The sequence below is a fragment of the Chelonoidis abingdonii genome, chromosome 12 (assembly GCF_003597395.2).
Source record: "Chelonoidis abingdonii isolate Lonesome George chromosome 12, CheloAbing_2.0, whole genome shotgun sequence".
Lineage (NCBI taxonomy): Eukaryota > Metazoa > Chordata > Testudines > Testudinidae > Chelonoidis > Chelonoidis abingdonii.
The window spans coordinates 3568558-3591507 of NC_133780.1; the positions used below are offsets into that span (position 1 = coordinate 3568558).

Genomic DNA, 22950 nt, shown 5'->3' on the forward strand with positions numbered 1-22950 from the left:
GTAATTTCATTTCCACACTCTTTCTCAATTTTTATGCAGCAAAAAATGTTGGGCCCCCTCTAGCTCGCAGAGCTGCTGTTTACAGGAAAGCATGGGGGTGTCTGAAAGCCAATCAGTTCAATGCCTCCCAGCTCTGCAAGTGCAAATGCCTTGATTAAAACTATGCAATCGGTTCAGTCCTTAGCCTGAAACGGCGAAGGAAATCCACAGAGCGGTGATAGGAAAGAAATTCAGCTGTTTCTGATAGATAACACTTCCTGGCTTTGGATGTGTAATTCATTTTGTTTTATGCATAATAGGTAGTTCTCCTTATTCGTAACTCTGCTTACTGGCGTGCTCTCATCTCAGGCTGTACGTGCCATGGCTGGGGAGGTTGTCTACGCTGATTTAAACATCCCGGGAACCCGCTTACCTCGTTCATCTCAACCCCACAGTGAGTGTGTCCTTACTTCCTACTTTTGTGCTAAGATTGGGATTTTCAGCTACATCTCCCGGTTTCTGCCTGAAGATGAGTGTGCAGAGACAGGGTCTGGAATAGAGGCACTGGTTTGTGTAATAGAAATGTAGGAGTAGGAGGGACCTTGCTGGGTCTGTGGTCCATCCCCCCATGCTGGACAGGACCAAATCTGGGCCTTGGGTCTAGCCAAGTAAATGACTATTTAATAGTACAGTATATTTTAAACTTTGTACTGTGTCAATGTATATGTCTCCCAGGCTGCTTCAGAGCTAATTGTAGCCCTAGCACAGAAAGACAAGCAGAGTATTGTTTTGTGAGAGTATCTTTAATGCTGAGTTTAGTTTCTTATTTACAGACTCGGGGTGGAAAGAAGTTAATGCTGTAGGTGACAATGTTTCCTGCCGAATGTCTCTAGAATAACGGGGTAGGTGGAGGCTGGCATGGATTCACAGGGTCTAGTCTATGCCCCTTTGGCATCCCAGATCCCCAGGGCTCACACAGTGCCTCAGCAGTCCATGGACCCCAAGACTGAGTCTTCTGGCACCAGTGATCCACCCCTGCCACAAATCCAGCCAAGCCAGACCCCTGTGGGTGGCTTGTTCTGTACCTCTCCAGGGTACAATGCGTTCAGAGAGTATTTGCAGCGACGCAGGCAACCTTTTCAGAACAAGGTAACAGTTATTAGTCACCTGGCTACAGACTCTGAACATCCTTGGGTTGGCAAAGAAGCAAAAGTTACACCATCGTCCATCCTGGGCAAGGCAGTGCTATGAACCAGCCAAGCTGCAATAGATTTCATCTCTGGCCCTCTCTCTGTCCCTTTGTCCTCCCCAGGGGAGAGCTTCTCACTCCCTGCATAGGGACGCCCCTATTCCAGCCATCCAGCACCATTTTCCCTTTTGTTCTCCAGCTCTGTTCACATGTCTCACCTAATGAAGTTTCCTGCTCTTAGGCATTGATGGTTCAGTCCTTGGGACTTCTTTCCAAACCTTCTGTTGATCTGGGTCTGTTTCAGCTAGTGCATTAAGGATCCAATTCATTCCAGCCAGGCAGCGAGGTGACACACACACGTCTCCTGCACTTTTCCAGGAACAGTGTTAATTCCCCTCCTGCCCAACATATAGGTGGCAATGCAAAGTTCAGAGAAAAACTGAGGCACGCATAGGAATCGTGAAAATATTACAAATTTTTCCCACTTTGTCACAGAAGGGATGAAAAAAAGTTTCCATGGTTGAGTTTGGGGAAGAATGAGCGAGAATGAGCATTGAGATTCGGGATGCTCAGAGAGTGAATTTAAATATATTATTTCAGAAAGCAGGGCAAAGACTCTGCTCTCATTTAAACCAGTGTAAACCCAGACTAACTAGTTCTGGAGTCACTGTGGATTGACACCACAGTCACTGAGATCAGGATCCAACCTCAACTCCATTGACTGCAGTGAGTTCACCCCGGATTTACACCAGGGTCAGTGAGATCAGAATTTAGCCTTAAATCCTTCAGGTAAGACACTTACATTTGCAACAGAGACATTTCACTGCGCTGACAGAGAATTACATGGGCTAATGGAGATGGACCATCTTTCCTTTAGAAGAAGTGGCTGAGAGTACAGCCTAGTGGTTCTCAAATATTTTCCTTTTTGAAAATTGATGTATTTGGTCCCCACCCAGTCCCAGTTCAGTGTTTCCACACTTGGTTACATGAACCATTAATCATAGAATCATAGGATTGGAAGGGACCTTGAGCGGTCCATCTAGTCCAGTCCCCTGCACTCATGGCAGGACCAGCACCTTTTGTAACATCTCTGACAGGTGTTTGTTTAACCTGCTCTCAAAAATCTCCAGTGATGGAGATTCCACAACCTCCCTGGGCAATTTATTCGAGTGCTTAACCACTCTGACAATTAGGAAGTTTTTCCTAATGTCCAACCTAAACCTTCCTTGCTGCCGTTTAAGCCATTGCTGCTTCTCCTATCCTCAGAGGTTAAGGAGAACAATTGTTCTCCCTCCTCCTTGTAACAACCTTTTAGGTACTTGAAAACTGTTATCATGTCCCCTCTCAGTTTTTTCTTCTCCTGACTAAACAAACCCAGTTCTTTCAATCTTCCCTCATAGGTCATTTTCTCTAGACCTTTAATCATTTTTGTTGCTCTGCTCTGGACTTTCTCCAATTTGTCCACATCTTTCCTGAAATGTGGCACCCAGAACTGGACACAATAGTCCAGTTGAGGCCTAATCAGCATGGCATAGAGCAGAAGAATTACTTCTCGGGTCTTGCTTACAACACTCCTGTTAATACAACCCAGCATAATGTTAGGATTGGAGTTTTTTTGCAACAGTGTTAAACTGCTTAGTGATGCTAGGTTTGAAATAAGTACCAATCCCTAGATCTTACCTAGAGCTTTTCACCCCTAGATGTCAAAGTGCTTTACAATGGTCAGTATCATTATCCTTGTTTTACACATGAGGAAACTGAGGCACAGAGCAAGAAAATGACTTGCCCGGCATCACCCAGGTGGTCAGTGCAGTAGCTGGGAAAGAACTGTGGTTTTCTGCATCCTGCTACACCAGCCCATCCATGAGGCCGATAAAACAAAACGAAAATGAGCTCGGTTTAAAGCCACTCCCTCCATGTTCTCCCTCAGCTGTTGATTTCTTCTTTTGGGGCAAGGACATTACATTTATTCACTCTGACATTTTCTCCAGCTGCCGGCAGCCCTCAGAGCTCTGATCTTATTTAATTAGTTATGTCCTCATCCAATTCCGGTGTCGTCTGCTGATTTGATGTACAAATGTTAGTGTAATAAGGGCGCAGGCAGAGCTGTTTAGTTTTGGCGTTCGTCGCCCTAATCTTGTTTTCTGGACTATTAATTAAGACATGTGGCTGGGGTGTGAAGGGATTTGAGAAACAGGATCTTAAAAAGCAGGAGACACCCTCTGTTGTCTCTCTCATGAAGCCTATTTTTGCTCTTTGTGGTTATCTTTGGTCTCGGATAAAAACCTTACCCCTTTGGCTGAGCGGTAGCCATATTCACAGCCTGCCAAGCCAGCTTTCCTCTGCCTGGGCCCAAAGAAACAGCTATCGTGCCTCTGTCCCTCTCCAGGGAGTCACACAGACCAACACCCCAATTCAGCTGCTTCTCACTAGGGTGGACAACCCTCCAGGATTGTCCTGCAGTCTCCAGGAATTACAGATTAAATCTTAGGTCATGTGATGAAACCTCCAGGAATATGTCCAAAATTGGAGTGCCAGAATGGGGGGGTCTAGAGGGCCAGAAAGGCAAGCAACAGGGAGGGAGCAGAGAGGAGTGAACAGGGGATGGGGTCTTGGGAGGAAGAGGCAGTGCAGGAGCGGGGCCTCAGGGGAAGACCCAACACGCTGCTGGCTGGTCACAGGCTCACACCAAGGTTCAAGGACAGACAAGTTCTTCCACAATACGCTGCAGAACAATTGCTATTGTTTTACTACTTTGTGATAATATTAGGGGGTGCATAATTCTGTCTAGACAGTTTCAGGGAGGCTCTTAAAATGGACATTCGCTTGATGGACAGCTGTATCATAACCCCCAGAATCATGATTTATTTATCGTTCGATGAGCCAAGGTAGGGTGGTCTGATGGCTAAGATGCTGGGCTGTGATTCTAAAGATCTGAGCTTGCTCTGCTGTAGGTAGACTTCCTGTGGGATCATGGGCAAGCCACTCCAATCTCTCTGGACCTGAGTTCCCAGCTGTAAAATCAAGGTGTCAGGACTTTTCTACTACATAGGAGTGCTGCGAGCAGTTGTGGGGAGCGTATCTGCTGGCGCCATCCTCTTGCAGGGGTTTCTGGACAAGCTTTAAAAGAGAATAACGAGGAGTCTGGTGGCACCTGGTGGCTTTATCTGGGCATAAACTTTCGTGGGTAAAAACCCACTTCTTCAGATGCAGTCTCCATACATCTGAAAAAGTGGATTTTTCACCCTTGAAAGCTTATGCCTAAATAAATCTGTTAGTCTTTAAGGTGCCACCGGACCCCTTGTTGTTTTTGTAGATACAGACTAACACTGATACTTGTTTAAAAGAGAATGTAAATCATCAAGTAATTGCAATATTTCCTTTTTTATATAATTTCCCCAAATACTGAATTGGTCAGATTTCCATCAGTGTCCGCACTGGCATCAACTTGTCTTGAAGATCGGAGCGGCTGGGTACGTTGTCCTGCTGATGACAGTCATAGTGCTGAGTGTTTGGGGTAAGTCGCTCCACACCAGTTATTCGCTTGCGAGCGTATCACAGGCAGTCAGATCACAATAACACCTAAAGGTGTGAATTTAAACAAATTTAGTTAAACCGACACAACCTCAGTTGCTGACTGCCTTTTTTTGGCTTAACTTGATTGTGAGCAGATTTAAGCAAAACGGAAATAAGGGCATTGCTAGGATTGCTAGTGATGATCGTGTAGTATTCAGGCCAGTTAAGGCATTTTTATTACAAGGGACATTTTTTGGTTCTTATAATTTCCCACAGTTCTCACATTTTGAGCTAAACTTTCCCCATTCATTCTTAGCAATATTTTTTTTAAAAGTTTGAGCAAAAGTAGCTCAGCTGTTCTTGGATACGACAAAAGTGGGGAGGGGAAAATAGGCTTATGACTTTTTTAAATTTATTTTTATTTTTAATTTTTTTTAACAGCTCTGACAGCTTAACAGGGAGTTTGCCATAGAAATGAGTTGGAGAACCAGAGAACCAGCTCCTCTAGGAATTGGGCAGCCCAGAAGTGAGGCATTATATTTTATTGAAATTTATGTTTTATTTTTAAAATTGGTTAAAAGTGCTACTTTTCTAAGCAGCAGTTGTTTTTGATGTCCTAGAAAAAAGATTTCTCGGTAACACAAGGCACTGAAACCAACTTTCTGTTGTAGTTAGTACTCAGGTCTTCTTTGATTTTCTTGCTCAATGTGTCAAACGTTTCATAACATCAAACAGGGGTGAGATTCAGCAAGGAAATAAGATAAGTGCTCAGGCTGTTTAAGACAGCTGGTAGCTGCTGCTTTTCATAATTTTAGAAAGAAAATGAAATGAAAAGAAATTGACAAATAGAACCAAATACAAAAACTCAATAAAAATTTTTTATGATAAACAATAAAAATAAAAATTTGATTTCAAAATTCTGAAATATTTCAGCATTTCATTTTTTTCCCTAAATGACAATGCTTTTTAAAATTTGCACTCCACAGAAAATTGCAAAATTTCTACTTTTTGTTCCAAACAATTTTGGACTGAAAATGTCGTCATAAGCAGTGGCACAGAAATGTGAATGTTGACCCACTCTACTCATCAGTTTGGGAGAGACATTTAAAAGTTCTAAGCCTTGAACATATGGGTCATCAATGTTCCTTTCTGTGGTTCCTTAACGTTTTGGTTTGGGGAAGTTCTAAGGATTTGTTGTTGCTGTTTTTTAATAGATCAGTGTGCATGCGCCATGATTTTTGTTATACTAGGGGGATGGTTTTTAATAGCAGATCTGCTCCCTTAGCACTTTGCTTGCAAATAGAATTTAAATGGAATTTCTCCAAAGCCGACATGGAGAGTTTCCCCAGTTTAACTAAAGGTGTGAATTTAAACAAATTTAGTTAAACCGACACAACCTCAGTTGCTGACTGCCTTTTTTTGGCTTAACTTGATTGTGGGCAGATTTAAGCAAAACGGAAATAAGGGCATTGCTAGGAGTGCTAGTGATGATCATGTAGTATTCAGGCTGGTATATTTGCCTGAGGTAGGCGTCGAGGCAGTCTTCAAGTGTACGCTTGTATATTACACTCCCACTCTATCCAGCAACACGTTAGTTCTATGGCGTATCTCTTTTCACCCCGTCTGCGTGTGGGCAGATGTAACACATTCTGTCTTTGTTCTTTGTTCACACACATTAGTAAGAATATAAAAATATCAAAAGGCAAATGGGCAAACAACTCAAGACCCCACATTCTATCTCAGGCAAATATAACAGGCCTGAATACTACATCATCATCACTAAGGGTACGTCTACATTACCAACCGGATCGGCAGTAGCGATCGATCTATCGAGGATCGATTTATTGTGTCTAGTGTATACACGAAAAAATCGATCCCCAATTGCTCTGCCGTCAACTCCGAAACTTGACGCAGGAGAAGCAGTGGTCGACTCGCTGCCGTTCTCACGGCCAGGTAAATCGACCTAAGATATGCTGTTGCGTATCTTAGGTCGACACCCCTCCCCACACCCCAGTGTAGGCCTAACACTCCTAACAAGCATCTCCACTAATTACACCAGAGCAAGTTTGTGTGTGGACAAGGCTTGTAGAACCCGTAAGCGTTGCATTGGCTCTACACATGCATGTGTAAGAAGGCTAAGGAGCATTTCATTGCTGATGTGAAGATGCACTTGGGATAAGGTAGAGGTTTGAAGGAGCCCACTTCACTCTCCGTGACCAATGAACGCAGGCAGTGAATTACATAGGGCTGTTTAGAAGCTCAGCTCCTTTTAATGCTCAAAATTGTGCACACAATGAGGCAGGGGTCCGCCATGGTGCCCATTTTGTGCAAGGTAGAAGAAAAAAGTAAGTATCCCACCATGGAACGGCTTTGTTACAGTTCAGGGGAGAGTTGCAATTTAAAAAAAAAAAAAAACCCTCAGGCAATGCCATAGAAAGATTGCAAGGACCTTATTGAGGTGGCCAAGTCACGGAGTCAGGAACTAGGAAATGCCAGTGATGCCTGTGCAAAAGCTGAATTCAGCCCCCGCTCCTCCCCTTGTGTGTTGGCATCATGATAATCACACGAGCACGTTCTGTTTTTTTTTCCATGGAACCCCCCTGCCTCAGTCTGCACAGGATAGGCAGTGCTCACAGCACCTGTTGTAAAGGTGCAGGTCCAGAAATCAGTAGAGGTTATGCAAATGATGCAGTGCCCTGATTTGCATAAATCTTTGCTCTCCTCCCATGATTTCCATCCCTCTGACACACCCCTTTCTAATTGGCCCCTCCTTGCTTAAATTCCCCCCTCTGTCTCTGACTGGGGGCTGGTTGTGGATGGTGGGGGCTAAGGAGAGAGTCCTGGAAAACCCCTAGGAGTCCCTATGTTTTCAGATCCTAGAGCGGTTTTCCAATGCTCCAACCGTAGAGACTTTGCCTAGAGCAGAGGTGGGAAAACTCTTTGGCCTGATGGTCACATCTGGGGTGCGAAACTGTGTGGAGGGCTGAGTAGGGAATGCTGTGCCTTACCAAACAGCCTGGCCCCTGCTCCCTATCTGACCCCTCCCACTTCCTGTCCTCTGACTGCCCCCCTCAGAACACCCGACCCTTCCAACCCCCCTGCTCCTTGTCCCCTGACTGCCCCCTCTCAGGACCCCTCACCCCTAACTGCCCCTCCAAACCCCAACCCCTATCCAACCCCCCCATGCTCTCTGTCCCCTGACCATGCCAACCCCAACCACACACCCGCCCCTAACAGCCCCCTCCAGGACTTCCATGCCTATGCAACCCCCCCATTCTCTGTCACCTGACCATCCCCGCCCGGGACCCCCCACCCCTAACTGCCTCCCTGGGACCCCACCCCTATCCATTTCCCCCTGCTCCTTGTCCCCTGACTGCCCCGACCCCTATCCACACCCCCACCCCCTGACAGGCCCACCCGGAACTTCTACACCTTTCCAACCCCAACCCCTGTTCCCTGGACCCTGACTGCCCCCCCAAATCCCTGGCCCCTTATCCAACCCCCCTCTGCCCCTGTCCCCTTACCATATCGCTCAGAGCAGCAGGAGCTCGCAGCCCTCCCACCTGGCTGGAGCCAGCCATGCCACCGCACTGCTCGGTAGGAGAGGTGGGCCAGAGTGCTGGCGTTGCAGTGAGGTGAGGCTGCAGGGGATGGGGGACAGCTGGGGGGGGGAAGAGGGGCTAGCCTCCCTGGCCAGGAGCTCAAGGGCTTGGCAGGACGGTCCCGCAGGCAGTAGTTTGTCCAGCTCTGGCCTAGAGCCTCTCCCACATAAATACCTACTCACCCAGCTCCCCGGCTCAGTGAAAGTGGGAGACAGAAGCAGGTGCTGAAGAGGTGATGCCTGAAATCAGGGGTGCTCCAGCCAGCCCAGGAAACTGAATGGCTCCAGTGCTGAGTGCAAGAGGCAGCGGTGCAATATGCAGCCCCTTGCTTTTCACACACTGCCCACCGTCCAACCCCTTCTGTGAATCAAAGGCCACCCCACATCCCTGCTACAGCCACCATCCAAGCTGTGCACTGAATAAGCCAGGGTTCTGTGTGGACAGCCTGCGTATCATACTAACGCAGAGGCATCCAGGGGGCAGAGATGAAGTTGCACAAGCAAGCTCAGCCAAGACATTTGCCTAACTTGAGCGCTGCCCTCTGTAACCTCCCTAGTCTTTGAACATAGAAAAAGCCAGGAAATTGTAGGAATTTTCTTGCTTGTTTTCATGCCCGTTACACTTGCCAAGAAACAACTTGATCATTCTCAACAGCAGGACAAAATGAAACAGACGGGATCCCAGTGCATGAATTCACCTGAGCTGCTTACACAGACAGGAAAAGTGAGAAGGCGCTGAACGGTTGTAGTGAAGGAGATGCCCAATCCATCTGTTTCTTTCAGTCCTCCTCGTCTCTTTCCCTAGCACAGTCACTCGTCGCCACTGAATGAGGTGTAATATACAGACCTGCATTCGTGATGGTTTAAAGCGCAGTCAGCAATGCTCATTCACGTGGATGTTGCACTAAAGTTTTTCAGGGCTCCTCAGGGAGTGGACTGGCCCCTGAAGGTGAGGCGGCCCCCGAGAGACCCAGAAATGAAAGCAAATGCATCGCCAGCCTGGAGAAATTGTCTTACCTGAAACAGCACCTGTGTGACCCACCCCAAAGCAGCTCAACAGGTAACGTCACAGGCGCTGATTTTTCTGGGTAGGTGCATCTTCAGTGGATTGATATTTAACCTGTTTTTCTCCATGCTGTTTGTAGGACCTGCTTTTAGCCATTCGCTCCCATCTCCGAAGCCCCTGTGCTGGTATTAGAGCTTGCTGGGAAATGGAAATTTCTGTTCTGTGGGAAATTCCAGCCATTTGGAATTTTTTTTTCCCCATCAGACTCAGAACCAAGAGCTGAATTCTTGACATTTCCTGGGAAATGAAAATTCCAGACAATTTCGATCCAATATTTTGGTTTGATAATGTCAATGCCCCCTCCCCCGAGGCCCCACTCTCGCTCTCTCTCTTCCTGTCCCCACTCCACCCTCTCCCCAATGCCACCACTCTCTCACCATTCTCCACCCTCCTCCAAGCCCCTCACTGACCTGCCAAACGGCTGGTCAGCAGCTACAGTAGGTGCTACAGGAATATAAATAACTCATTAATGACGACTCTTTCCAGTTCCCCCTCCAGAGGGCTCCAGGTGTGTACTTTGCCCCAGGTACTGGCTGCCATACAAGGAAAAATGTTACTGGGTGTCTAAAGAAACTAGAATGTGGAACAGCAGCCATGAGGACTGCATAAGAAAGAGCTCTCATTTACTGGTGACCCAGGACCAGGAGGAGATGGTAAAGTTAATTTTCTTGTAGGATATTGGAGCACTGCTCCGTAATAAACCATTGTGGGAAAATGTACTTCCAACCCCATTGATAAGCCAGCAGATATTTTGTTTGAAAGTCAGCAGCTTGGAGTGCTAAGATCCCAGGGACAGTATGTAGGGTTGCCAACTTGGTAATATTTAAAAACCTGACACTCCAACAGGAATGCCGGAACCTCCCCTGCCCCGTCTCTTCCTCCTGAAGCCCCACCCCTGCCCTGCCTCTTCCCCCAAATCCCCACTCCCATCCATTCCCTTTCCCTCTCCCCCCATCACTCACTGCTTTTCCCCTCCCAGGCCCCGGGCCTGGGTCAGGAGGGAATGTCTGCAGAGCTGGGGCTGGGAGTTGCAGCTGCCCAATGAAGAAAGGAGGTGGCCCCAGCTGAGTAGGGGATGGCACAGGTGATGACCCACTCCCCCTGCCTGCAGTAACTAGACTTTGGTTGTCCGGTCGGTAGATCTGACCGGACACTGTCGGGTCCCCTTTTCGATTTGACTGTCTGGTCTAAAAACCGGGCACTGGGCCACCCTAACAGTATGTTGTGGTGAGTTTTTTTTTATCACCCTTGTGATTTTCCCCACTGTGGCATTTGAGTGTGGTGCTGTCAGCGCTGGAGCAGACTTCAGAGAATTAGAGCACCATTTGTTCACCCAAATGCCCATCTTATACACTTTACAGGATTACATACAGACGATCACATCCGAGAAAAATTCTGTTTGGATCGGATTAAACTTTAAATCTCCTGAGAGGACATGGATTTGGGTAGACGGCTCCCCCTTCAATGAAAACCTGTGAGTTTCCTAATGTTTGTACTATTTGTGTTTGCAAACAATCTTATTGCCTCATTTGCAGATTCAGAAGCCACAAAATGTCACACTTCACCACCTTTGAAATTATTACAGTATGGGAAAACTCAAACCCATGAGTCCGGTCCCCCAAACTGTGAAATTTGCTTAAAAATCATGAGATTTTTTTTTAAAATAATGCATTTAGGGTTCTTTGCCTTCTTGTTTTCAGGGTCATGTTTTCAAACAACAGGAAGGGCAGAAACTTTGTTTTTTTTAAAAACAAGCTGAGATTCTCCCATAATCACCTGACTCCGAGAGCTGGGACTTAAACAAAAGCACAAAATAGCATGAGACTCGCAGTAAAACTGCAAGAGCTCCCAACACTGCAGAAGTGAAGGTCACAACAGGCATCACTGGAAAAGTTTGGGTATTCGTGTGTATTTCAGGTGTCATGATAATCAGAGAGCCAGATTCAACATAACATACTTGCAGACTCTAGGAACATAACCCAAACCCTAGCTGATCCTTCCAAGGTGATCAAACATGGGAGTTTGTGTGCAGCTAACAAGGCCTGGTATACACCTAAAAGTCATACCAATATAACTGTATCAGTTGGGAAGTGTGAATTGTTACTGATATAACTGCATTATTATGAGCTGTACTGGAGACACAGTTACACTGATCTAAAGGTGCCTTAAACCAGGCCATACAGGAATAGCTATACCAGTATACGCACTTTTATTCCTGTGGGCACGTCTAGACTTAAAACGCTACAGCGGCATGGCTGCTTCACTTCAGTGTAGCCACTACCTATGCCAACAGGAGGGGTTTTCCCATCAGTGTAGTTAATCCATCTCCAGGAGGTGGCGGGCAGGTCGACAGAAGAATGGTTCTCTCAACCTAGTGCTGTCTACACCGGGAGTTAGGTTGGGATAGCTGCACTCTCACGGAGTGTGGATTGTTCACACCCCTGTGAGACATAGCTGAATTGATATAATTGCAGCCCTGTCTAATTGCATCCGCTGTGGTGGGAATTTTACTGCTCTAATTATACGACTGCAGCCAAAGTGGCAAAACTTTGTAGGTTTAAACCAACGCCAGGCTAAAGCAGACGGGGGTTGGTGTGTAGCTACAAGCTAGAGCCCAGCTGAGTTGATGTAACAGGATCAAGCCATAAGGCTGCTCAATCTTTGCTCTATCGTCATTAGCCAGCTGTCTGGGCAAAAGAGTAAATGTTTGTATCCCCACTCAGGGTACCCACATGGGTCTGTTCAATGCCTGAAGCACTGCTGGGCAGGGAGGAATGCAGCTTTCTTGACCACTTGCGTGCATTTTTTCTATAGCCATTTCCTTGGTCTTTTCCCCCACATTATAAGGCAGAGACTGGGAATTTCTGCTCCTAGAGAAATCCTCACATGAGACCTGATCACCCCTCGCCCAGTTACATCTTCTTGGCCAACTCGCTGCTCCCAGAGCCTATGCCCCTAGCCAGTGCTGGTGAGCATTTAATGGAAGCCCATAATGCCGGTGTGACCCCGTAAGGTGCCGGGGCCTCTGAACTTCCAGCAGTCTGGGTGGCTACATTTGGAATTGCAATATTGCAAGAGCAGCTTTGTTTCTTTCCGTTTACTGTAATATTGCCCCTTCCTCCCCAGCGCTTCGTTAGTTCCCGAGCGACTGGATCTCCCACAGCTGTGGAATGAGGGACCTGGTTGGAAACTGGAGGGTGATGGAAGTGGAGGAATTTTCACTCGAACCTTGGTGGACAAATAGAAACTGGCTCTGCAGAGGCCCATGAGTTTCCCCTCCAGTTCCCCGCTCCACTTTCTGCAACTCCCCCCTTTCTCCTTAAGTCTCCTCTTGTCCCTGTCCCCCCTCCATGGCTCCCCTCCTTCTCTCAAATTCCCCCACTCTCCCCATCTCCTTGCCTCCTCCATCAGATTCCCCCTTCCCTGGCTCCCCCTACTCCCTCCTAGCCCCTTCCTCTCTGGTACCTTTTCCCCTGGAGTTTTGGGAGGAGACAAGGAAGTGGGGGTGGGATCTTCTTTCTCTGCCTGAGGGCCAGAGCCAATCAGAAATAGGGAAGCTTTGGAAGCTAAAGGAAGGGGGACATCACCAAATATAAGTGCAGGGAAACCAGGAAGAATTTTGAAGTGGCATGTGCCATTCTCTGCTGCTTAAAACACCCATCTCTCTCCCCCCATCTCAGCTGAACACACAGTCACGCCATCTCTACCCCTCAAGCACACACCCCTGAATCAGAGATTAAGACCCAGAATCCCAGAGAGATCTTGTCTGCTAACTCCCATGGATTTCAGTATTTAGGCAGAAGGGATTAGGGGTCCTAATTTCCATTGAAATCAGTGAGAGTTTGGAGCCTAACTACCTTTGAGGATCAAGATCTGAGTGACTTGCCCAAGGTCATGCAGGGAATCTGTGGCAGAGCCTAGAACTGAATGCTGATCTGAGTCCCTGCCCAGTGCAGCCTGGGAAAAAAGAAACCACAGTTTCCTGCCCCATGGGGCCGCTACAGACCCAACTCCCTGTGAAGTCTATACACATTGGCAGTGATTGTCTCTTTGATTCTGCAGGTTCCCCAGAGTAGGGAGGCCCGGTGAAAGAGACTGCGGGGTGTTAAAAAGAAACCAGATTGCGTCGGAAACCTGCAGCGCTGAATTAAAATGGATTTGCCGGAAAGATGCGCTCCTGATATAAGCAAGGCTGTTCCGGCTCTGTTGTTTGTGCAATTGACGGAGAAAAGGCCTTCCATCTTGGTCTGTCTCGTGAAGATTATCGCAAGGGCTGTGTAACTTCCTTTGTTCCATGGTTTGAAACATCTGGGGTCGAATCCTCAGCTGACTTAAATCGGCAGGGCCTCGTTGAAGTCAGCAGACCTGGGGGCCAGTTTACATGAGATGGGGTTGATGCGCTGTGGTTAATTCACTGCTCTGGGCTGCGTGCTCTCATGTTGTGCTGTTAAGAGTCTTTTCCCTGGTTCTATCTCGCTCTGAGATTCACGGTTGGGACTGGACACCAAACAACTCCCTTGAAGGCTGTCACGGCTTCCAAAAACCACGGACAGCAGGAAAGAACCCTGCCGCCAACCTGGGGCTGCAAGGTTTTTTAAGCACGGTCCTCACTAATTGCCTCCCTGCTGTTTATGGCACTCACTCTCTTCAGGTGTGTTCAACTCAGACCCCGATCCCGCGGCACTCTAAAAAAATGTATTGTCTGAAGATGTCAGTTCAGTTCAATGGTCTGTCTAGCCAGGATCCTCTCTGACAGCAGCCACTGATTCCTTTTTCTGGGGCAATCTCCTAGGGCCGTGATTTTAAAACTGCGTGTCATAACTATAAAGGGAAGGGAACAGCCCTTCTGTATACAATACTATAAAATCCCTCCTGGCCAGAGACACCAAAATCCTTTTGCCTGTAAAGGGTTAAGGAGCTCAGGAAACCTGGCTGACACCTGACCAGAGGACCAATAAGGGGACAAGATACTTTCAAATCTTGGTGGGGGGATGTCTTTTGTTTGTGCTCTTTGTTTTGGGAGTGGTTCACTCTTGGGACTAAGAGGGACCGGACGTCAATCCAGGCTCTCCAAATCTTTCTGAACCAATCTCTCATATTTCAAACTTGTAAGTAACAGCCAGGCAAGGCATATTAGTTTTATCTTTGTTTTCTCAACTTGTAAATGTTCCTTTTTGCTAAGAGGGTTTACCTCTGTTTGCTGTAACTTTGAACCTAAGGCCACAGGGGATTCCCCTGGGCTCTATGAATCTGATTACCCTGTAAAGTTATTTTCCATCCTGATTTTACAGAGATGATTTTTACCTTTCTTTCTTTAATTAAAAGCCTTCTTTTTAAGAACCTGATTGATTTTTCCTTGTTTTAAGATTCAAGGGGGTTGGATCTGCACTCACCAGGAATTGGTGGGGGGAGAGGAGGAGAGATGGTTAATTTCTCCTTGTTTTAAGATCCAGGGTTTTGGATCTGTGTTCACCAGGAACTTGGTGGAGAAGTCTCTCAAGGCTACTGGGAGGGAGATAGTCTGGGGGGAAGGTAGACAGAGTTTCCAAAATAACTCTTAAAGGATTTGGGTGGTGGCAGTAAAACCAGATCTAAGCTGGTAATTAACCTTAGAGGTTCTCATGCAGGTCCCTACATCTATACCCTAAAGTTCAGAGTAGGGAAGGAACCTTGACACTGTGGGTTGCAATTCAGTTCTGAGTGTCAGAATGTAAGCCACTGGGTCTCGGCGGCTCTGGTTAGCAATGCCATCCGGGCCATTAAAAGTCCTGGTAGCGGTGCTGCCCAGCTAAGGCCGGCTAGTCCCTACCTGTTCCAACACCACGCTGTGCCCCAGAAGCGGCCAGCAGCAGGTCCAGCTCCTAGGCAAGGGGCCACGGGTCTCTGTGTGCTGCCCCTGCCCCAAGCATTGGCTCCACACTCCCGTTGGCCAGTTCCCGGACAATGGGAGCTGGGGGGAGGTGCCTGCAGACGAGAACCGCGTGGAGCCACTTGCACGCCTCCACCTAGGAGCCGGACCTGCTGCTGGCTGATTTCAGGGCACAACATTGTCCGCAGTTCCAGGACAGGCAGGAAACCTGCCTTAGCACCCCGGTGCGCCACTGACCTGGAGCCGCCTGAGGTAAGCCTGCGCCCCAACCCCACACTCCAGTCCCCTGCCTCAGCCCTGAGCTCCCCACCCCCCAACCCACAGCCCCTTCCGGCCCCAGCTCGCAGCCCTCACCCCCGCACTCCAACCCTCTGCCCCAGCCCTGAGCCCCTCCCACACCCGAAACCCCTCATTCCCAGCTCAATAATTTTGTTCAACTGGGTCACCAGAAAAAAAGTTTGAAAACCATTGTCCTTTAGGAACCGTTATTCCAAACTGCTCCATTCTGGGGGATGCTTCTCTCCAGCCTGGCAGCTGGGGAGGCTGTTGTCAGCTCTAAAGCAGGAGGGTTTGGGGTCCTTGTAACTTTTTTCTAAGTAGCAAAAGTTCCTTGTTGCAGCATCGCCTGCCTGATATGGTGTTGGGCTAGCTGCTGCCTCAGTTTCCCCTCTCTCAGGTGGGAATCTCCTGATCTTCCAGCCTCACTTAGTTGTTGCAGAGACCTGCCCCTCCAGCTAAAGTTCTAAAAGAAAAGCTCACCCCTTCCAATGTCTCCGAGCCCATAAACAAACACAACAGTGGCTGCTACCCAAGCCTCAGGCTGGGTACAGCTTCTCCTTTCTCAGGATCTGTTTTTTTGCTTCCAATTCTTCTGCTTATTCACCATTCTCCCCATAGACCCTTCTGGGGTTCTTAGAGTCTCTTCTAATTATGGCTACATTAGAAATTTCAAAGCGCTGCCACGGCAGCGCTTTGAAGTGTGAGTGTAGTCAGAGCCGCAGCGCTGGGAGAGAGCTCTCCCAGCGCTGCTTGTAAACCACATCCCTTATGGGTGTAGCGTGCAGCGCTGGGAGCCGCGCTCCCAGCGCTGCCGCCCTGATTACACTGACACTTTACAGCGCTGCATCTTGCAGCGCTCAGGGGGGTGTTTTTTCACACCCCTGAGCGCGAAAGTTGCAGCACTGTAAAGTGCCAATGTAGCCAAGCCCTCTGCTAAGCAACAACCCCCAGGGCTTCCTACCTGGCATTTCCCATCTTCTGTTCCGCAAGCTTCTGTCCTCTCTCTATCCCCAGAGGCCTGATTTAACCCCATGACCTGCCTGTCATGTGACTTTCCTTATTTTTTCCACCTGGGGAAGAAAGCTGAGTGTAACAGTTGGGGCTAGGACCTGCCTCTATTTAAAGGGCCACCCACCCATTTTCCATCTAAATGTCCGGTCTGTTTTTGAATCCTACTGAGCTCATGGCCTCAATAACATTTTGTGGCCTTGAGTTTCACAGGATAATTCAGCCATATGTCAATAAAATATTTATTTTCATCTGTTTTAAATGTGCTGCCTTTCCATTTCATTGACTGTCTTTTTTATTTGATTTATTTATTACTTGAAATACATACTTACTGCTCATCTATGCATTATGAATGATTGTAACACAGTTTGCATCTTTAACTAGAAGAGTTTTTTGGGAGCAGCAACGGAGTGTCACTGCTTTTCCGTCCCTTCCAGACTATTCTCTTTTCGTTTCCCACATCGATCAGGTCTGGCACAGATCCAGTTCTTCTCCGTCTCACAGTTTGACGAGCTGACGCCTATGTCATTCAGATACGCACAGTCTCCTCCTCCCCTTACTTCGAACCTGCAACCAGAAGCCACAGAGCTAGAATCAGTCCATAGCCAAGGCTTGTCAGTCATACCCACAGAGAAGCATAAACTTGCGTGCGTTTTGTTAAACTAGGGAAGCCCCCTGGGTGAATGGAAGCTGTTATTCTGGTTAAAGAGCATTTTATTTTGTTTTATCTTATACCAATTCCCAGCTGACTGATGCTAAACTAGAATAAGCAACGGAAACTGAAAGAAGAATGTCCACACTGCCTTTTGCACTGGTTTAACTAAACCAGTTTAAAGTCGCACCTTGAGTTTAACAGGGACTACTCTGCCTGTAGACCTGCCCAGAGAGACGGTGGAATTCTCTGCACCAAAACAGAGTCCTAGAGGCAGTGTCTTATCTGTTCTTAAAAATCTCCCGTGACAGGGATTTCACAACCTCCCTGGTAACCTATTCCAGGGCATAACTACCCTGACAGTTAGAAAGTTGGTCAATCCCCTGTCAGGGATGGTCTAAGTGCACATGGTCCTTCCTCAGTGCAGGGGACTGGACTGGATGACCGCTTATGAGTCCCCTTCCGACCCTACATTTTTATGATTTTGATGATTCTATGAATGGAGTAACAAAGTAAACCCACAAGGGGTGGGAATACTGATTTTTTACCTGTTTTTGACCCATGTACATTTGTCAGGTTGATCTCCATTGTTGATCTCTCTGCACTCAGCATTTCCAACACCAGTGACTTAGCACTGAGAAAATTTAGACCCAGAAACAAACTCACCGGTTGTCAAATTCGGTGCCGTTGGGCCACTTCCAAGACTGACTAGGCTTCCTTCTGAGGCCAATCCAATGGTAAACGCTGCCTTTGTATCGCAGAAGGAACGTCTTCAAAACAAACAAAGGGAGACCATTGTATTGCATGGCTGAATGGCTTATGTTTGACACCCTGCTCATAACGTCTTCCAGCCTAGACAGTATCTATCATGTGAAAAAAAACCCAGGAGGAGGAGCGGGGGAGCATTTAGAAAAAGAACAACTTTTTAGGTCACCTTCCTCTATTGCAAAACAGGGCACAAGCCCATGTGTCTTTCCTTAAGAGGGGACATATAAGGGAAAGCGCGTTGCGCTGTGTAGTGGAAGGCAAAGGGTGGCTTTATAGTACAGGGGAAATGCCTACAACACTCAAGAGCCAGGCAAAATCAGGCCGTCTCTTGAGCCAGCCACTTCTCGTGACCATCCATCCATCCGGAACCACTGGCTGTGCTGAGCTGGGCGGGGAGTGAACTCCCAGGAGATGAGCAGGGCTGGAGCTGGGATTCCCCACTGAATTCCTGCTTGGGGGCAGGCTGCCAATGAGCAATTTCAATCATGCACTGGCTGCAAAGCTCCAGCTCCAGACAGGGACCTGGGAAAGATCATTCACTCTGCCCTCCCAACACGAGACACACAGGGGTGCCTCACGCTGCAGGGCCTGGGCACTGTCCCATTGGCTCATGGTCTGTCGTGCCAAGGCCAGTCCATTGCGCTCACAAAACACCTGGGCCCCTCACCATCTCCAGGCTACCGTCAATCCCCGCCAGGGAGGCACCATGTGAAGAGCAGTAGCTCTGGCTGGCGGTCCAATTCCTTTCGTCCTCAGAGAAGAAGTAGCACTGTCTTCGGTAGCCGACCCAGCCATCTGGGCATGATGGGACGTCTGCACAGTCCAAACATGGTTTAGCGGTTCTGACTGAAACAGAAAGTAGCACGGGGTAAGAAGCTGCTCTCTCCTCATCTCTGCATCCAAGGGGAACGTGTAGAAATAATGCCCTCAGACCAAGGCCTCAGAGAATCCCCTAAGCAGCTCTGGCAATGACATGGATGCAGTGGTGGGTCATGACGTTTTCAGTAAGGCAATTCCACACTCGTATGCAGGACATGACCTCACCCTCCAAACGCTTAACAAATGAAGGGGGGAGGGGGCTTCCGAAAATGCTCCTCACTTGGGATGCCATTAGGTCTAGGTCCAGCCCGCTTCCCATTTTTCAACCAGCATTAAAAAAGAAATAGGACGCAACTACAGGAGCTAAGACCCGGGAAGCCATTTGGCTAAGCGTTCCCTAGTGTCTGCAGCGCTCTGCTGGCTCCCCCAAACCTCGAGTCGCAAGGACGTCAGTTCCAGGCCCTGGAAATGTGCGCTTGAGCCAGCTCCAGATCCAAACAGAAAACATAGAGAGTGAATCCATAAGAGCTGCGCACTCACCTGCCAGGCCAGCTGTAGTAGAGATTAAACCCAAGATAAGGACCGTGACTGTGACAGTTGCCAGGATTTTAAGTGGTTTAGTTTTCCTGAATCCGTAACCTGAAAGAGACCAACATATTAACACTCCTGGCCTGGGGCTGCTGCAAGGGAGAAGAATCTGAGTTATTTATTTACTGTGGCCAAGCGCAGAGACAGAGGGCAGTTTGCACGCCCCCTAGTCAAGCGAATGGCCAGTCACTAGCTGCTTGGTAGATTCGAGTTTGTAGCTATCTCTGATCTACACTGCACTGAATATAGGATTACGAATTTCCTCCTGAGCTTTTCGACAGCATTATCACCGTAGTAACTCGGCGAGAGATTTAAACAAGTAACGATTAGAGATCGGCATGGAACAAGCCAACCTGCTCCCTGCACAGCTGTGCTTTTGCCATCATGTCCCAGTGAAACAAACTGGGACATTCAGGCATGAACCAGAGCAAGAGAGACAGGGCCATAGTCCCAAACAGGTGCAGCTAGCAAGCCCACAAAATGCCCCTGCACCCTGCTGCACAGCCATAAGCACCCGGCTGCAGGGAAAGTTGTAGCAGTAGATGTGAAGCAAGCAGTGGTGCTCATAGGAAGCAGGTGGGGTGATCAGATCCCTGCTGTATTCGCAGGCAGGCATTTGGGCTGCTGCACCCAAAACTGAAAATATGGCTTCATTTGCGTAAGCCGCAGTGTTTCTCCCAGGCGGAGGGGCTCCACCTACCTGGTTCCTTTCCTTGCTTTTGGTCTCCATTGCTATTAAGCGGCATGTCCAGCTGCTGTTCCTTACAGATCCCCAGGCCATTGTACATCCTTTGACTTTCTGTCTCATTCTCTATTTAAAAAAAATAAATCACAATTCTGCTTGAACCTGCTATAGTCACAGTAACAATGAAGATGATGCAACTGAATGATTAGAGGGGAAACATTCTCTGTGGTGTGTTTCCCTTGTGCGTTGGACAGCAGCTTGTGTTGTTGTTATTCGTTATCTGCATTACATTAGTGCCACTTTGTGCTCCACGCTCCACACACAAATCAGCGCAGTTGCGCTGCTGTAGCAGTTTAACGAAGATGGTCTAAGCCAATGGGTGAGAACTCTCCAGTCAGCCAATAGGATACTTACTTCACCTCTCCGAGAGGCGGTAGATATGTTAACAGGAGTAGTTCTCCCATTGACATAGCACTGTCTACACTAGGGGTAGGTTGGTGTAACCAAGTTGCTCAGGGGTGTGGATTTTTCACACCCCCGAGTGACGTAATTATACCAATATACGGGTGTAGTGTAGAACTGCCCTAAAGCCCCCAACCCTGCAAACACTTATGCCTATTTAATGTCACACACTGAGCAGTCTCCCTGAAGCCAATGGGGCTACTCGCAGCACATACAGCTAAGAATGTGCATTCATTTCAGCAGGATCAGAGCCCACCTATAAGACAAGAGCCAGCGGGTGAATCCAACAAGGAGATGGGAGGAGCCCTGAAATGATTCTGTTACTGCAACTAATACATCGTCGGTTCCATCAATTCCCCTGTATATTCAGTCACGTTCTTGTTTTGTTTCGTATGTGTCTTTCAACTCAGCAAAAAGGGAGTGAAAAACCAGCTAATGACAAAAAGACATTTGGTTGTAATAAAACTTGGCAGGGAGACTCCGGGTTAAATGCAGAAAACCGCAGATGATTTTATCTTATTTATTAAAACTGATTTGGTTTCAGGATGACTATATCTAGGGGAACCGGAAGTTTTTCTCCCTTCCAGATTTGTTTCCTACCAGACAATACATTGCTGCCAAGGGCCAAGATAGGGAATTGCAGGGGGTAATGTCAGTTATGGGGAAGTGAAGGGATCTCCCTAAAGCAGTGTTTCTCAACCTGGGGGTTGCGAGCTCCTGCAACGGGTCACGGGCAGAGCCGTCCCTCGGGTAGGGCGAATCAGGGCAACTTCTCCGGACCCCACGCTTTCAGAGCTCTGTGGGCTGGTGCAATTGGCCAGCGCGGTTGGTCCCGGAAGGTGAATATGTCACTTGACAGGGCCTGCCATCTTGTTGGCAGATAGCGGATACAGCACCCGGCTTGGCCGCCCATGTTTTGGTGCAGCGAGTTCCCCACCCCGGCCAGAGCCCTGAGCCACCGCAGTGTTGTGGCGAACAATAGCCCCTCACAGTAGGCGCCAGCACTACCAGCAGCAGCAGGTGGCCCAGCACCAGGCCGGATCCGTCCTGGTGGCCCAGCCACCAATGCATATGGTGACTAGATAGCAACTGTGACAAAATGTGATGGGGGGGGGGCCGTTATAGGCGCCTATATAAGAAAAAGTTCCCAAAACCGGGGCTGTCCCTATAAAAATGGGACATCTGGTCACCCCACCAATGCAGAGCAGGGCCCCTAGCCGGTGGGGGTTGATTTGTCCCAGGCCCTGCACCCCTCTAGGGATGGCCCTGGTCGCGGGATGGGCTTAGGAGGTCACAAGTGCAGGGTCAGTGTTAGGGGTGGCACGCAGGGCAGCTGGTCATGGCCCCCTCCACAAAGGGGCCCCACGAAACTGAGTTACGTGCTTCCACCCTGGGCGGTGGGGCTCAGGGCTGAAGCTGAAGCCCGAGCCCCACTGCCCAGGCCAGAAACATGTAACTTTACTTTCCATGGCCCTGGGTGACTGCCCTGTTTGCCGCCCCCTGATGCCAGCCCTGATTCATAGTCAGAATTTACTTAATGATATTTGAAGGTGCAGGGGGGTCACACTTTTATTTTAAGTCCAAAGGGCATCGTCAGCACAAATAGGCTGAGGAACACTCCCTTCAAGCAAAGGTCAGATCAAAAGCAGTACGTCCTTTGAAATACTTTCACTTTTGCTACTGATCTGAATCACAAGGCACGGCCCCCCCACACCCCGTCTTCTCTTCGGTCTGAAACATGGCAGTCCCTAAAAGAGGCTCAGTTTAGAGACCAAACCTGGCCCATCCCTATTCTTGGTGTCAATACTGCCTAGTACACGGATGTGCGCTTATGTCATCCCCTCCCCAACCCCTGGCTCTCCCCTCTCTCTGCCTCTCTCCACCCCTCAGCTAAATCACCCCTAGGCTTTGCAGTATGGTTCAAATCCCCCTCTCCCCACTCCCTAAATAATGAACAAGCATCAGAAACAGGCCCCTGCTCCCCACTTCGCCCTGGTCGCGGAGAATTGTACTCACTGAGTCCGGGAACTGAAAGAGAAAGAACATTGTGGGTGCTGAACTATATCTGGGAAACTCCACCCCCGGGGCTGGCTGATGGCCAACAAAGCAGCAGCAGCGAATGGAGTGGGAGTTGCTTGCTGGGGAGGGGACAAAGGCATCAATGTTATTTGCGGGGAGCAAGGGACAGCGGTGGAGTGAAACACAAAGCTGCCGCTGCGAGTAGGACACTGGCTGGATACCTGGATTTGAGTCCCAGCTCCATCACTGACTCCCTGTCTGACCATTAGCCCTCTATAAGGACAACAGCCCTGCTCTGCCTCGCAGGGTAAATACAGTAAAGATTGTGAGATGCCGACAGTGGCAAGAAAAGTACCATAGATGGAGAATTGTGTAGGTGATCGGGGGTTGTCTAAGAAGGACTGTTGTGACACAGTCTCATCCTTACTTTTTGGAAACAGTTCAGTGAGG

General features: G+C 48.4%; 2 protein-coding genes across 4 annotated transcripts in view; one reads left to right on the plus strand and one right to left on the minus strand.

The window, feature by feature from the left end:
* The first annotated feature begins 355 nt into the window (after positions 1-355).
* LOC116829180 (killer cell lectin-like receptor subfamily F member 1) lies at positions 356-15006 on the plus strand. Of its 2 annotated transcripts, none has more exons than XM_032787872.2 (6): positions 356-433; positions 4587-4685; positions 9196-9345; positions 9850-10004; positions 10713-10825; positions 13414-15006. In XM_032787872.2, exons 1-6 carry the CDS (start codon positions 361-363, stop codon positions 13535-13537), a joined length of 714 nt encoding a protein of 237 aa, XP_032643763.1. In that variant the 5' UTR covers positions 356-360; the 3' UTR covers positions 13538-15006. The 2 variants fall into 2 exon arrangements, with proteins under 2 accessions (XP_032643763.1, XP_074927776.1); XM_075071675.1 differs by lacking the exon at positions 356-433 and adding an exon at positions 949-1128.
* Positions 15007-16735: 1729 nt separating this feature from the next.
* The window catches only part of LOC116829199 (C-type lectin domain family 2 member D-like), a 287968-nt gene continuing 281753 nt past the window's right edge, over positions 16736-22950 (minus strand). The window contains exons 1-6 of one of the 2 annotated variants that reach the window (XM_032787903.2): positions 22498-22553; positions 20035-20145; positions 19287-19385; positions 18595-18773; positions 17826-17929; positions 16736-17074 (exon numbers count right to left, since the gene is read on the minus strand). In XM_032787903.2, coding sequence (XP_032643794.1) covers positions 16921-17074; positions 17826-17929; positions 18595-18773; positions 19287-19385; positions 20035-20122 — 624 coding nt within the window. In that variant the 5' untranslated portion in view covers positions 20123-20145; positions 22498-22553 and the 3' untranslated portion in view covers positions 16736-16920. Of the gene's footprint in view, positions 17075-17825; positions 17930-18594; positions 18774-19286; positions 19386-20034; positions 20146-22497; positions 22554-22950 lie in introns of those variants that run through there. The other variant, XM_075071683.1, reaches the window with a different exon arrangement.

What these genes read in the sequence shown, in the direction of transcription:
- LOC116829180 (XM_032787872.2), top strand. Translation starts at nt 361, where the DNA reads ATGGCTGGGGAGGTTGTCTACGCTGATTTAAACATCCCGGGAACCCGC. An exon ending in TCGTTCATCTCAACCCCACA is followed by an intron (nt 434 to 4,586) that starts GTGAGTGTGTCC and finishes TGAATTGGTCAG; the next exon opens with ATTTCCATCAGTGTCCGCAC. An exon ending in CATAGTGCTGAGTGTTTGGG is followed by an intron (nt 4,686 to 9,195) that starts GTAAGTCGCTCC and finishes GTTGCACTAAAG; the next exon opens with TTTTTCAGGGCTCCTCAGGG.